The 13,775-nt window shown below is 43.5% G+C and overlaps 1 protein-coding gene and 2 pseudogenes across 1 annotated transcript in view; 2 read left to right on the forward strand and 1 right to left on the reverse strand.

Annotated features, from left to right (window-relative positions):
* SRPK1 (SRSF protein kinase 1) overlaps positions 1-199 on the reverse strand; it is an 82,266-nt gene extending 82,067 nt beyond the window's left edge. The window contains 1 exon segment of the mRNA XM_047733211.1: positions 2-199. Within this exon segment, the coding sequence (XP_047589167.1) occupies positions 2-77 (76 nt within the window). The 5' untranslated portion in view covers positions 78-199.
* LOC125101573 (suppressor of cytokine signaling 5-like) lies at positions 76-11,839 on the forward strand (annotated as a pseudogene).
* Positions 11,840-13,092: 1,253 nt separating this feature from the next.
* LOC125101751 (peptidyl-prolyl cis-trans isomerase A-like) lies at positions 13,093-13,573 on the forward strand (annotated as a pseudogene).
* The last annotated feature ends 202 nt before the right edge of the window (positions 13,574-13,775 follow it).

Below are 13,775 nucleotides of genomic sequence, written 5' to 3' on the forward strand. Positions count from 1 at the left end.
TGCTGACTCGGGCCTCGCCCCGCCGGCCGTTGCCCCTCGTGGCGGAGGCCGATCCACCGCTCACCTTTCCGCTCCATGGCGAGACCGGTAACCGCCAGGCGCCTGCGCACTCGAGTGGCGGTGACTCCCGCTCCCGCCGCGGCCCAAAACCAAGCCCGCGCACACCCCGCCCCCCAGGTCCCGCCCCCGCCCCCGCCCCACGACGGCGCGCGCCTGCGCGTTGAGCGCGGAGCCTACCACCTGCTCGCCAGGAGAGGGGGGGGCTGTATAGAATCGGGGGCTGGGAGGAGGAAAGAACGCCGAGTGTGAATGCTAAAGAGGTGCTGAGAACCAACTTGGAAGCCTGGCGGGGTCAGGTTCGTTCTCTCTGCAGGGCGGTTGCCCCTGAGGAAAGGAGAAGAGCGTGGCTTTGAGGGTTCTGGGTGGTGAGTCGGTGCTCCGCAACCCACTGGAGTCCGCCTCAGTTTCCTGGTCTGTAGAATGGACTTAATCAGGCGTGTCCCAGTTTCTTTCCTGAACTCTTGTGAGGTTCAGTTCAGATACTATAGAAAGAAAATGAGGGCGGGCAGGCGGGCGGGCAGGCGGGCGGGCGAAATTACAAGTGAGAAAGAAAAAAAAGTTGGAGCAGCACCAAAAAGAGCCTGGAAAGAAGGAGGCTGTGAACTTACCTTCATTCTAAAAGTGAAAACTTTAAATAAATAAAAAAAATGTTTAAACGTGAAAACATTAAAACTGAATTTTCTCTTAAAATTTCACGTTTATATGAAGGTTCTAAAGGAAGGAAGGGGAAGAATAAAAACAGTGTTTTCTCATTCTACCACTTTATCATCTTTTTAGTACATGATAAATATAGTTGTAGCATGTGTTTATACTTTTCTAAGTGCATTATTTCATTTGATATTTATGACAGCTTAAAAGCAAAATATTACATCCACTAAGAAACTGAAAGTTGGAGGGGATGTACCCCCAATTTTGGGTGTCCTGATCCAGTGATTCCATCAGCAAACCCATATTGTAAGGCAAGGTTAGCAAAGATTTTCTGTAAAGGGCCATATAGTAAACATTAAGGCTTGTGGGCCATAAGATCTCTCTCAGCTCTTCAAATCTGCCCCTGGAGATCAAATGGAAAATAGAAAACAGGGGCTGTGTTCCAATAAAGCTTTGTTTATGGTCCCTGAAATTTGCATTTCATGTAATTTTCACATGTCATAAAATACTATTCTTCTGTTAATCTTTTTCAACTATTTCAATCATTCTTGGCTCAGGCCTTAGTTTGCCAACCCCTGCTGTAAAGTACTAAAGCTGGACAGCGGGTAAGCTTTGAAGACCCTTGCCCTAGAAGAAGTTAGACTCTATGGGGAAGACAGACAAGTAATTAACTGACTGAGAAAGGAAGATGAAAGTGTAATAGTACTGCACAAGTGAAGCATGGGGGCTTGGGTGGGATTTTATTGAGCAAAATTAGTAATCGAATTCAGCCAGGGGAGGAGGCAGCTTTTGAACTGGGTCTTGGGAAATGTGTAGGGTTTCCGTAGGTGGAGAAAGAGACATTAGGCATTCCTGCATGAGAAAATCAGTTGAGCAAAAAGGCACAGATTTGGAAACTTAAAGGTGGGGGCGGGGCTGGTAATGACTGAAGTGGATCCAGTGGAACGTGATGCCAGAAATGCAGGTTGGCCGAATTTGAAATTTAGGTAATTAATATCTATTGCATGGAACCTGAATGATAGCATTTCTGGACATATTGCAAAAGAGGATAGCACCTGTTGGCCAAGGAAAACTGCATCCCAGTTTCCTCTCCACTCTACTTGAGAACAAAGGGAGAGTTGGGGCAGACAGTGAGGCCCTGGAGCCTGAGGGTTCTGCTAGCTCAGGAAAACCTCCTGTGATTTAGAAAAGACAGGAGAGCTGTGGTGGCTGATGAGAAGTCCCAGAATTGGCAAAGTACTCTCCACAAGAAAGTAAACTCTATGGGGGTAGGAATCCTGTTTGGATTTTCCTTGAGGTATCCTCAGTGCCTAGCGTAGTATCCAGCAACTAGGAGGTGCTTAAATATTTGTCTGTTCAAAGAATAAATGATGTGCAGTTTATGAGAAAGTTCTGGACGAGAGAGAGAAAACACTGAGCCAGACAACGTGAAACTGTGCTAATAACCCAAATGCGATACTGCAGATTCATTAAGAAGGAATTAAGTTTAACTTGGCATGAATTCTTCATACCTATTCTGGCTTTGAGTGATCACTGCTTCTTTCCCTAAGAGCTTATTATTTAATAACTCATTCGAGAATTTTTCCAGAGTCCTTGTCAAGTTCACTGGATTGAGTTCCCTCAATTGACCATTTCTCCCTTTTTTGTATTTTTCCCCTTTCTCTCAGCATGTTCAGTTCTCCACACTTTTTCTAAAATCTGTATAGTTGTTCATCTGAGCTAGTTTGTCCCCCCCCCCCCCCCATTCTAAAGCCCATGCCTTTTTAAGTAAGAAACTGCTCAGTCAGTTAAGCATCTGCCTTGGGCTCAGGTCATGATCCCTGGGTCCTGGGATGCAGTCCTGCATCAGGTTCCTTGCTCAGCTGCGAGCCTGGTTCTCCCTCTGCCTGTTGCTCCCCTTGCTTGTGCTGTCTCTGACAAATAAAATTTAAAAAAAAGAAAGAAAACCCCAGATGAACATAGGAGGAAAAAAAAAAAAAAGAAAGGCAAACCAGGAGACAGACTCTTAACTATAGAGAACAAACAAAGTTACTGAAGAGGAGGTGGGCAGGGGGTTTGGTTAGGTGGGTGATGGGTGATAAGAAGTATACTTGTGATGAGCCCTGGGTATTGTATGTAAATGATGAACCACAGAAATCTACATCTGGAACTGATATTACACTGTATTTTAACTAACTGGGATTTATTTTTTTTTTTAAGATTTTTATTTATTTATTTGACAGAGAGAGAGATCACAAGCAGACAGAGAGGCAGGCAGAGAGAGAGGAAGGGAAACAGGCTCCCTGCTGAGCAGAGAGCCCGATGCGGGGCTCGATCCCAGGACCCCGGGATCATGACCTGAGCCGAAGGCAGAGGCTTAAACCACTGAGCCACCCAGGTGCCCCAAACTAACTGGGATTTAAATAAAAACTTGAAAAAATAAAAAAATAAAGCCTCTGCCTTTTTTGTGCTTCTTACTTTAAACATAACTTTAAAAATCACTCCCCACCTTCTCATCCCCAATTTCACAGGGCTTGTCCCATTCTGGATTTCATTCTTCCTCTTCAAGTGGTGAAGCATGCATATCCCTCTTGCACAACTGTTTTTCTCAAGTTCTTTTAAAAGTAGAATTATTTGGAAAACTGTTCAGGAGCAGTGTCAGAATTTAATTTCTGAAAAGATCCCATTCCCTGTGAGCTAATTTATTTATTTATTTTTACAATTCTTTTTTTTTAAAGATTTTATTTATTTGACAGACAGAGATCACAAGTAGGCTGAGAGGGAGGCAGAGAGAGGAGGAAGCAGGCTCCCCGCTGAGCAGAGAGCCCTATGCGGGGCTCCATCCCAGGACCCAGGATCACGACCTGAGCAGAAGGCAGAGGCTTTAACCCACTGAGCCACCCAGGTGCCCCATGTGAGCTAATTTATTAAGACTTTCCTGGGACTGTCCCCTAATGCTTCTTGGAAGTTTCTGAAATTTGATCACCTAAAGTTTAGGACACATGTTTCATCAAACCCAACATTCCCTGCTTTGGTTACCACAAACTATTAACACTTTGTCCTAAGTTTTGATCTGAATTAAATTGAAAAATATCATTTCCCTTTTATGGCTTCCCTTTTGTCTTGTGAGATGAAATGGACAGCAGAACAAAATGAAAATATATTGGATGCTTTACTTTTCAGATTCCCAGTAGATGTCTGCACGATTGAAGAACCCCAACAGAATTTTACCTAGTTTTGTGAAGTATATTGGGAAAACAATTATATCCTAGGCTGGAGTTACAAGAAACACATGGCACATTCAACAGAAAAATTGAAGATAATTGAATGAAGGGATTGAGGTGTGGGTAGGATTAAGGGAAACCAAGAAGGAATGGTGAGGCGTCCAAGGACTAGCAATAGTGGGAGTCCTTACCACCCTTAGGCCTGAAAGGACAAGGGGTGGAGATGTTAACCAGAACCCAATAATACCTTGTATTAGTCTGCTTAGGGTTGCCATAACAAAGTATCACAAATTGTGTGGTTTAAACAACAGCAATTTATTGTCTCAATAAAGAGACAATAGGCTAGAAATCCAGGTGTCAGCAGGGGTGGTTCCTTCTGGGGCCTGTGAGGGAAGGATCTGTCCTCTTTTCCTTGGCTTGTAGAGGATTCTGTGCCTCTTTATATTTTCTTCCTTCTATGTGTGTCTCAGTCTGTGTCCAAATTTCCTCTTTTCATAAGGACATCTGTCATAATGGATTAGGACGCATTCTAATGATCTCTTTTAACTTCTAATTCTTCTAACTTCTCTTTATTTTTTAAAGAAATTTTATTTATTTGTCAGAGAGAGAACAAGAACACAAGCAGAGGGAGCAGCAAGCTGAGGGAGAAGCAGGCTCCCTGCTGAGCAAGGAGCCTGATGTAGGACTTGATCCTACATGATCCCAGGATCATGACCTGAGCTCAAGGCGGCCACCTCCGGTGTCCCTCTCTTTAACTTTAACCTTTGTAAAGATCCTATGTCCAAATAAGGTCACTTTCTGAAGTACTGGGGGTTAAGACTCCAATATATCTTATTTTGGTGGGAGGGGCTGGAGGGGACACAATTCAACCCCTATCAGAATTGTAGTGATAAGAAAGATCTGCTGGGGGTGCCTGGGTGGCTCAGTGGGTTGAGCCTCTGCCTTTGGCTCAGGTCATGATCTCAGGGTCCTGGGATTGAGCCCCACGTCGGGCTCTCTGCTCAGCAGGAAGCCTGCTTCCCCCTCTCTCTCTGCCTGCCTCTCTGCCTACTTGTGCTCTCTCTCTGTATTCAATAAATAAAATCTTAAAAAAAAAAAAAAGAAGAAAGATCTGCTGGATGGCAGCTGTGCCCTTTGATAAAAGGACATAACCACTGTCCGGCAGGGAATTCAATGCCCAATTTCTTTACTCCTCTCATCCTCTCAGGCCAGCTAGTGCCTCCCATTGAGTGAACCAACTGGAAGTAAGAAGGCAAGGGTGCATGGGTGATGCGGTCCGTGCAACCCAACCTCCCAGGGCACAGAGAGGGTGGAGAAGGGTGGAGGGTTCATCTGGAGGGGCAAACAGAGACTATCCAGCACAGCCTGTCTGGGCAGTCTACAGCATACACCCAAAGTGGCTAGCACCTTCCAAGCAAATAAGCCAGCATTTTGGGCTCCCTGGAGAGGCTTGAGAACAGAAGCTGCTCGGAGATAACCCCCTTTCTGGCTTTTTTCCCCTTCTTCCTCCTTTATAAAGCTTAAGCTTCAAAAAGAAATAGTGCTGGAGGGGCACCTGGGTGGCTCAGTGGGTTAAAGCCTCTGCCTTCGGCTCAGGTCATGATCTCAGGGTCCTGGGATCGAGCCCCGAGTCGGGCTCTCTGCTCAGTGGGAAGCCTGCTTCCCGCTCTCTCTGCCTGCCTCTCTGCCTACTTGTGGTCTCTGTCTGTCAAATAAATTAAAAAAAAAAAAATCTTAAAAAAAAAAAAGAAATAGTGCTGGAGTGAAGGGTTGGGGAGAGTAGGGAGAAGAGAAAAAAAACCTTGGCTTGGTGGAATGGGAAACTAAGTAAATTCTTCGAGGTCTTAGCTCTCTGTCCTTTTGGATGCTCTGCCCACAGCAGGAAAGTTGAGAGAGAAAGGAGATTCTCTAGCAATGGGCAGGTCCCAGACACTGGTGGTTCTAGAGGTAGGGAGAGCCCTTGCTCTGCTCCCTGCGTGCTCAGGGAGACAGCAGGTGTTGTAAACTGAAATGAGCTTATCACATCCAACTCTGCATTCTTTTTTGTCGGTAACCATACCTGCCAGAGAAGTCTAAAGCAATGAGGAGTTGCCAGCTTCTCATCTTCACTCCCAAAATATAAAGAAAAATGTTGCACACTAAAACCGGCCACACACATGCAACCTTTGTTAAACATTCATTAGCAGGCGGGCACAAAACAGCTCCTATGACTATGTAAGCTCTTTGACATCTCTCTGGCCTTTTGGATGTTCTGGCCACTGCATGAATGTTTTACTGTTTTACTCAAGGTGGGATAACAGTATCACCGAGGCAGGACTCTGTCACCCGCAGAGTTGGCAGCAGGGAACCAGAGACAGAGTCTCCTTTATAATTAGTTATGCTGTTCCAATCCTGATCAACAACAGAGGCATCATCGGAAGCAGGTTTCCACTCATGAAATGAGTTGCCTATTAATTTGTGTAATGGATGTTATTTAAAAAAAAAAAAAAAAAAAGCTGCCGTTGGCGGAATTTGTGTTAATCAATGACCCTGAACTCCTTTGTCGAAGTCGCCTGCTGATCGGAATGTTTACAAACCACTCCTGGCATGGGAATCACAGATTAGAATGTAAGCCGCACCTGGATGTTAACTATAAGTAGCACCTACAAATGTTATCCGGTCTTTGTCAGAAGTTTTAGTATGCCCAAGTATTTTATTTTGAAAAAATGGATTTGTTTCTTGAAAAATGCCAATTAAAGAAAAAAAATGTGGAAGTCCAACACTAGAGGAATGGTTATCAAAGTTTTATAGCACATCCCCTCTAGGTGAGTTGATGAAACAGGGACTCAGGGACGCCTTTCTAAGGTTCTGTTAAGTACAAGAAGAACCACCTAGAGGGTCTATCTAGAGATGGATCTAGAGGATCAATCTTTCCTTGATTCCCTGGGGGAATCCCGAATTTTTTTTCAAAGATTTTATTTATTTATTTTAGAGAGAGAAAGAGAGAGCATGAGAGGGAAGAAGGTCAGAGGGAGAAACAGACTCTCCTTGGAGCTGGGAGCCCGATGCAGGACTCCATCCTGGGACTCCAGGATCATGAGCTAAGCCAAAGGCAGTTGCTTAACCAACTGAGCCACCCAGGTGCCCCTCTAATATTTTAAGGCAAATTATAAACATCATGAGGTGGAAGCCAGGACAAGATGCTCTGTTATACTAAATATGTTCAAGGGGTGATGAAGACTTGGACCAGAAAAACAATCAGCTGGAGATTGTTTTTCTGGAGATCAAAGTATTTTCCCTATTTTCTGAGCAGTTCATAAACCTCCCGGGCTGTTATGGGACCCAAGGGAGAGGGAGTACATAACGACAGGTATTTAATTTCTCCAGCTTGGTCCCAGGATGAGACCGAAGGCAGGGTAGGAAATACTAGAAATGGCTTACATAGTTGAATTCTGATTTCTACCTGCTGTGCAATGTTGAATCTGTTTCGCTTTTCCTTCTTTCAGATACTGTCCACCATGTTCACCCTCGTGATGAACATCTATTGAGGACTCACTCACCTTTAGGCCAGGGCTATGAGAAGCAGAGAAGGAAAAAACCAACGCCTTGCCCTATGGGACTTAAGAGCTAACTCATGGAATAATTACTGTTTACTAGACACTGTTTACTAGACCCACAGCTGTCACACACTAACAAATAGGCGTTATTATCATCACCCGTGGCAGATAAGGAAACTGAGGCACAGCCAAGGTCACCCAAGCTAGTAAGAGGCAGGGTTTTGAATCTGGGCCGTAGGGCTCTTGAATCCACACTCTTGGCCACACACCTGTGTGTGTATATCACCTGTCTCATTTAGTGGGGGATGGACATATAGATAAATAATTCACATGGTGTATAATGGTAGAAGCATAGGGTACCATGGGAACACACACAAAAAGGCCCACTTAGCTCAGGGTCTGAAGAATGGTGTCTTTCCTGAATGAGATGACACCTGGACAGTGTTGGGGATCATGAATACGTGTCAGCTGGGAATAGAAGAGAGTGGAAAGGAAACTCCAGATAAGACAGCACGGTGTTGGGGAGTGGAGCGGGGGAGGCATAGACACCATAGAATAACTGGGGAGAATAAAATGCAAAGCGGGGGATGGGAGAGAGTTTGCTTCTCAGATATTTGTTGGGCCTCTTCTATGGGCAGGACTACAGCAAGTATAGAGCATCTGAGGAGCTTGAACTTGAACTTTCAAGCATTTTGCTCCCTTACCCACTGAAATAACTTTTAAACTACCACCAGGCAAAACATTTAACGGACTAGAAACAGAAGGGTGGTACTTTCTCAATCTGATAAAAGGCATCTATGAAAACCCCACAGCTAACACCATATTTAATAGTAAGAGATTGGGGCGCCTGGGTGGCTCAGTGGGTTAAGCCGCTGCCTTTGGCTCAGGTCATGATCCCAGGTCCTGGGTTCGAGCCCCACATCGGGCTTTCTGCTCAGCAGGGAGCCTGCTTCCTCCTCTCTCTCTGCCTGCCTCTCTGCTTACTTGTGATTTCTCTCTGTCAAATAAATAAATAAAATCTTTTAAAAAAATAGTAAGATATTGAATGTCTTACTATTAGGGGACAAGACTGTCCCCTAAGATCAGGGATAAGACAAGGATGTCCATTCTCACTCCTTCTATTCCATAGTATACTAGAAGTACCAGCCAGGGTCACTTGTAAGAAAATGAGGTAAAAGCACACAAATTGCAAAGGAAATTGATACTTTGAAATAAAAGTGTTACATCAGCTTTGAATGTCAACCTGATACCCACCAACATTCATTAATATATGTAAAAAAAAAGTAAAATCGCTTTGTTAACTACAAGAAAGTTTACATTACTCCTTTGTCTCCTTGAGGTTGTGTTTCTAGTCCATTTTAATGTCACAGAAATTTATTCTCAAGTGATGTAATTTTATGCTTTCAAGTCTTTATCGAAAGTTGAAAATAGGGGTGCCTGGGTGGCTCAGTGGGTTAAAGCCTCTGCCTTCAGCTCAGGTCAGGATCCCAGGGTCCTGGGATCAAGCCCCGCATCAGGCTCTCTGCTCAGCCCGGAGCCTGCTTCCTCTTCTCTCTCTGCCTGCCTCTCTGCCTACTTGTGATCTCTGTCTGTCAAATAAATAAATAAAATCTTAAAAAAAAAAAAAAGAAAGTTGAAAATAGAGGCACCCTATGACCCAGCAATTGCATTACTGGGTATTTACCCCAAAGATACAAATGTAATGATCTGAAGGGGCACCTGCACCCCAATGTTCATAGCAGCAGTGTCCACAATAGCAAAACTATGGAAAGAGCCCAGATGTCCATTGACATATGAATGGATAAAGAAAACATGGTGTATATATACAGTGGAATATTTCTTGGCCATCGAAAAGAATGAAATCTTGCCATTGACAATGACGTGACTGAAACTAGAGGGAATTATGCTAAGTGAAATAGGTCAATCAGAGAAACAATTATCATATGATCTCATTCATAGGCAGAATTTAAGAAACAAGGCAGAGGAGCATAGGGGAAGGGAGGGAAAAATAAAACAAGATGAAATCAGAGAGGGAGATAAGCCGTAAGAGACTCTTAGCTATGGGGAACAAACTGAAGGTTGCTGGAGGGGAGGTAGGTGGGGGAGCTTAGGTAACTGAGTGATGGACATTAAGGAGGGCACATGATGTAATGAGCACTGGGTGTTACATGCAACTGATGAATCACTGACCTCTACCACTGAAACAAATAATAAACTATATGTTAATTAATTGAATTTAAACGAAAGAAAAGGGAGGTATGAGTCAGGAATAAAGTCAGGAATAAAACCCTGGGGGGCGCCTGGGTGGCTCAATGGGTTAAAGCCTCTGACTTCAGCTCAGGTCATGATCTCAGCGTCCTGGGATGGAGCCCTACATCGGGCTCTCTGCTCCCCAGGAGCCTACTTCCCCATCTCTCTCTCTGCCTGCCTCTCTGCCTACTTGTGATCTCTGTCAAATAAATAAATAAAAATCTTAAAAAAAAATCTTACCTGGGCAAGAAAATAACTATAAAATATTGGAGTTGGAAATAAATTCCAAATGATTTACGATGAGAAAAAAAAAAGTCTTTATTGATCATTCTATCATACTTCTCTACGACATAAATGTGCATTTACATTGAAATTTAATTTAAAAAAATTTTAAAGATTTTATTTACTTATTTTAGAGAGAGAGAGAGAACAGGAGTGAGAGGGAGAGGAAGAGAGAATCTGAAGCAGACTGAACTGAGTGCAGAGCCTGATGCAGGACTTGATCCCACAACCTCATGACCTAAACCAAGAGTTGGGCACTTAACCAACTGAGCCACCCAAGTGTTCCTGAAATTTAACTTCTAAAAACATTTCCTGAGATCATAATCTTCTAAAAACTTTCTTACTTGTTGTTACAAGTATTCTTATTGCAGGATTAATCAAAATAACATATAATATCATTTTCTGATAAATGAAATTTTGTTGCAAATGCATCTCAGTAGAACAGTAGGTGATTTTTCTCAAGGAGTCCTGCATCATTCCATTCGTACTTCTTTTAGTAGTGGCCAAGAAAACTGACCCATATGAAACCAGTAGATGGAAATAGAAAGAGTTCTGCTATAGTAATAGAATGCTCAGAGTTCTTTTGGAACTCCTTTCAAATAATTTGCCAAAGATCATGCAGTAATCGCCACCAAAGCTTATTTTAATCCCTCATCACTGACAATTCCAGGAGGTCCTTATTCAATTTTGTCAAAATCAAATAATGGGAAACCATCTGACTTGCAGAAAGATGTGTTACCCAGTCATTCAAGTATTTACTTTCTCATCCAGACACCAGTATTTCAATATGACCCTTTGTTTGGACCCCTGAAAGGAAGTCAGTCTCTGGGACAAAGGTTACCAGATACTATGGGCTTGTGTTTTTCCATGAGAATTTACAACATGTAGTTAAAGTCCTTCTTTTCTAATAAAAGAAAAATACACCTGTCTGAATTAATCCTTGCAAAATGCCCTTTTCCTCCTGGCTCAGATTTAGCTCCAAAATGGCATTTGATTACATAGCATGTAGGCCCTGTGAAACCACACTCAACATTTTTTGACACATTTGATCCGTAGTTGGCTTCTACAGAGGATAAAGTAGATAAAGGTAGAGGGAGAAGGTGGCCTAGTATTGGGGAAGCGGTTGACACTCCTCCCAATGCACAAATACATACACTGAAGCCGCTGCACAGGGTAATTCTTTATATTAACTGGGAACAAAATTATTAGCTCATGGAATGCCTGAAATAAGTGGGGACCATTTTGCCATTTCACAAGCTAATTGTGACTCAGAAGAGGACACAACCAACCTGTCTTGCGGTCCGTAGGCAGAAACAACGTCAGGTATCTGGAGGCACCTGTGCCCATGTTAACCGACGGGGAGCTTGGGAAGTCTATCCACCTACTGATTACATACACTGCCTCAAGTCTGATTTGCTTCCGACTATAAGAAATCCTCGTTGCTGGGGAGTGATGGGCCGCTACAAAGTGAAAGCCCTTCTTGAAGGGAAAGCTGCAGGAACATTTTTGCTCAGGGACTCTGCACAAGAGGACAACCTCTTCTCTGTGAGCTTCCGCCCCTACGGCAGATCCCGTCGTGCCCAGATTGAACAGCGGAAACACAACCTTAGTTTTGATGCTAATGACCCGTGTGTGTTGCTTGGAACATTTAAAAGATCCCAGTTCTTGCATGTATTTTGAACCACTGTTTCCTGTATCACCAGACAGGACTTTCCCTTTCAGCCTGCCATTATCTGCCATGCAGTAATCCGCAGACGAACTACATGTAATGGAATTGATGGGCTTCCTTTATCATTAATGTTACAGAGTTTTTAAAAAGAGTATCCTTATAGGAACGCCTGGGGGAACCCCGTGGGTTGAGTATCAGACTCTTGGTTTTGGCTCAGGTCTTGATCTCAGTGTCCTGAGATTGAGCCTTCGTCAGGCTCTGCGCCCAGCCGTGTCCGCTACAAATTCTCTCTTCCACTCCCTGTATCACTCCCTCGCTTGCACTCGCTCTTAAATAAATAAATCTTTAAAAAAAGGGGGGGGCACCTGGGTGGCTGAGTGGGTTAAAGCTTCTGCCTTTGGCTCAGCTCATGATCCCAGGATCATGGGATCGAGCCCCGCATCTGGCTCTCTGCTCAGCAGGGAGCCTGCTTCTTCCTCTCTCTGCCTGCCTCTCTGCCTACTTGTGATCTCTGTCAAATAAGTAAATAAAATCTAAAAAAAAAACAAACAAAACCCAATTCTTAAAAAAAAAGTATCATTATAAACAAAAAGTTAAGAGAGAACTCTGCTGTTCTCAAAGGGCATTAACTAGATCCACTTTTATGTGCCCCAGAGAGTCTACCAACAAACAGTAAGCACACATATCACCTTTAGGCTTTTTCAGTACAATATGTAAGCATAGTGTGAGTATCTGCCAGATGTGACCTGCTGTTACTTAGATAAGTGTGGTGCCTATTGAGACAACACAGGAGCTACAGGTACAGGCATTCAGTAGGGCTACAAAAATATTTTGCCGATTTAACTCACAGTTTGGTTTTTCCTATTTGTGGTAATTGAGTGAGGTAATTCCGGGACATTTGCGAAGAAGAATTCTATTTCTTACTGAAGAGTGAATTATTAATATTGGAGGAGTGTTTCAACGGAATGACTCATTTTTAAGTTTGTTTAATTAAGAATTTTTCTACAAACTTTTGAAAGCAGCAATGCTTGGAGTTCTGTAAATTAAGCACTGGAAGTCCAAAAAATAATCTTCCTTTTAGAAAAAAAGTGCAGTCTTCTGGCCACAAGGGCATAGTAGAGTTTTTAGAAAACTTTTAGAAAAAAGTGCAGTCTTCTGGCCACAAGGGCATAGTAGAGTTCATTTACATGTTGGTATAGTAGAGTTCATTTACATGTTGGTATAGTTAATGTTCGGTCTCCCTGCCTGTTCTGCAAAAGGTACTGTTTATAAACCAGGTTTTATAAATAACAGTTCTAAAACTTCAGATTTATAAAGTTGGTAGTAAAATTGTATTGATAGGTTAGGTATGAATAGTTTAGTGAGTGCTTTAACTCAAAACAGACATTTGAGACCCCATTGCTGCTCCGAGCCACTCACGCCAGCCAGCCTCGGCCAACCCACTATGGTGTTCTTTGACATCGCTGGTTAGGGTGAGCCTTTGGGCCCTGTCTCCTTGGAGCTGTTGGCAGACAAAGCTCCAAAGACGGCAGACAACTTTTGTGCTCTGAGCACTGGGGAGAAAGGATGTGGTTATAAAGTTTCCTGCTTTCACGGGACAGTTCAGGGATTGGTGGGCCGGGGAGGTGACTTCATGGCCATAATGGCACCGGCAGCGAATGCATCTATGGGGAGAAATTTGATGATGAGAATTTCTTCCTAAGCACGTGGGTCCTGGCATCTTGTCCAGGGCGAAAGCTGGACCCTAACACAAACACTTCCCAGTTTTTCTTCTGCACTGCTTACACTGAGTGGTTGGAAGGCAAGTGCGTGATCTTTGGCAAGGTGGAAGAGAGCAGGAACATCATGGAAGCCACGGTGAGCTTTGGGTCCAGGATGGCAAGACTAGCAAGAAGATTGCCTTTGCAGACTGCAGACAAATCTAATACATTTGACTTGTGTTTTCTCTTAAATACCAGACCATTCCTTCTGTAGCTCAGGAGTGCACCCTTCACCCCCATCTGCTTGAAATATCCGATAATCTTGTGCTCTCACTGCAGTTCTATGGGTTTCATGTTTTCCTTGCTCCCCTCCAAGTCCAGCTGGATTGCTGAGTTAAGTTTATGATTATGAAATAAAAACTAAACA

This window comes from Lutra lutra, chromosome 6 (genome assembly GCF_902655055.1).
Source record: "Lutra lutra chromosome 6, mLutLut1.2, whole genome shotgun sequence".
Classification (NCBI taxonomy): domain Eukaryota; kingdom Metazoa; phylum Chordata; class Mammalia; order Carnivora; family Mustelidae; genus Lutra; species Lutra lutra.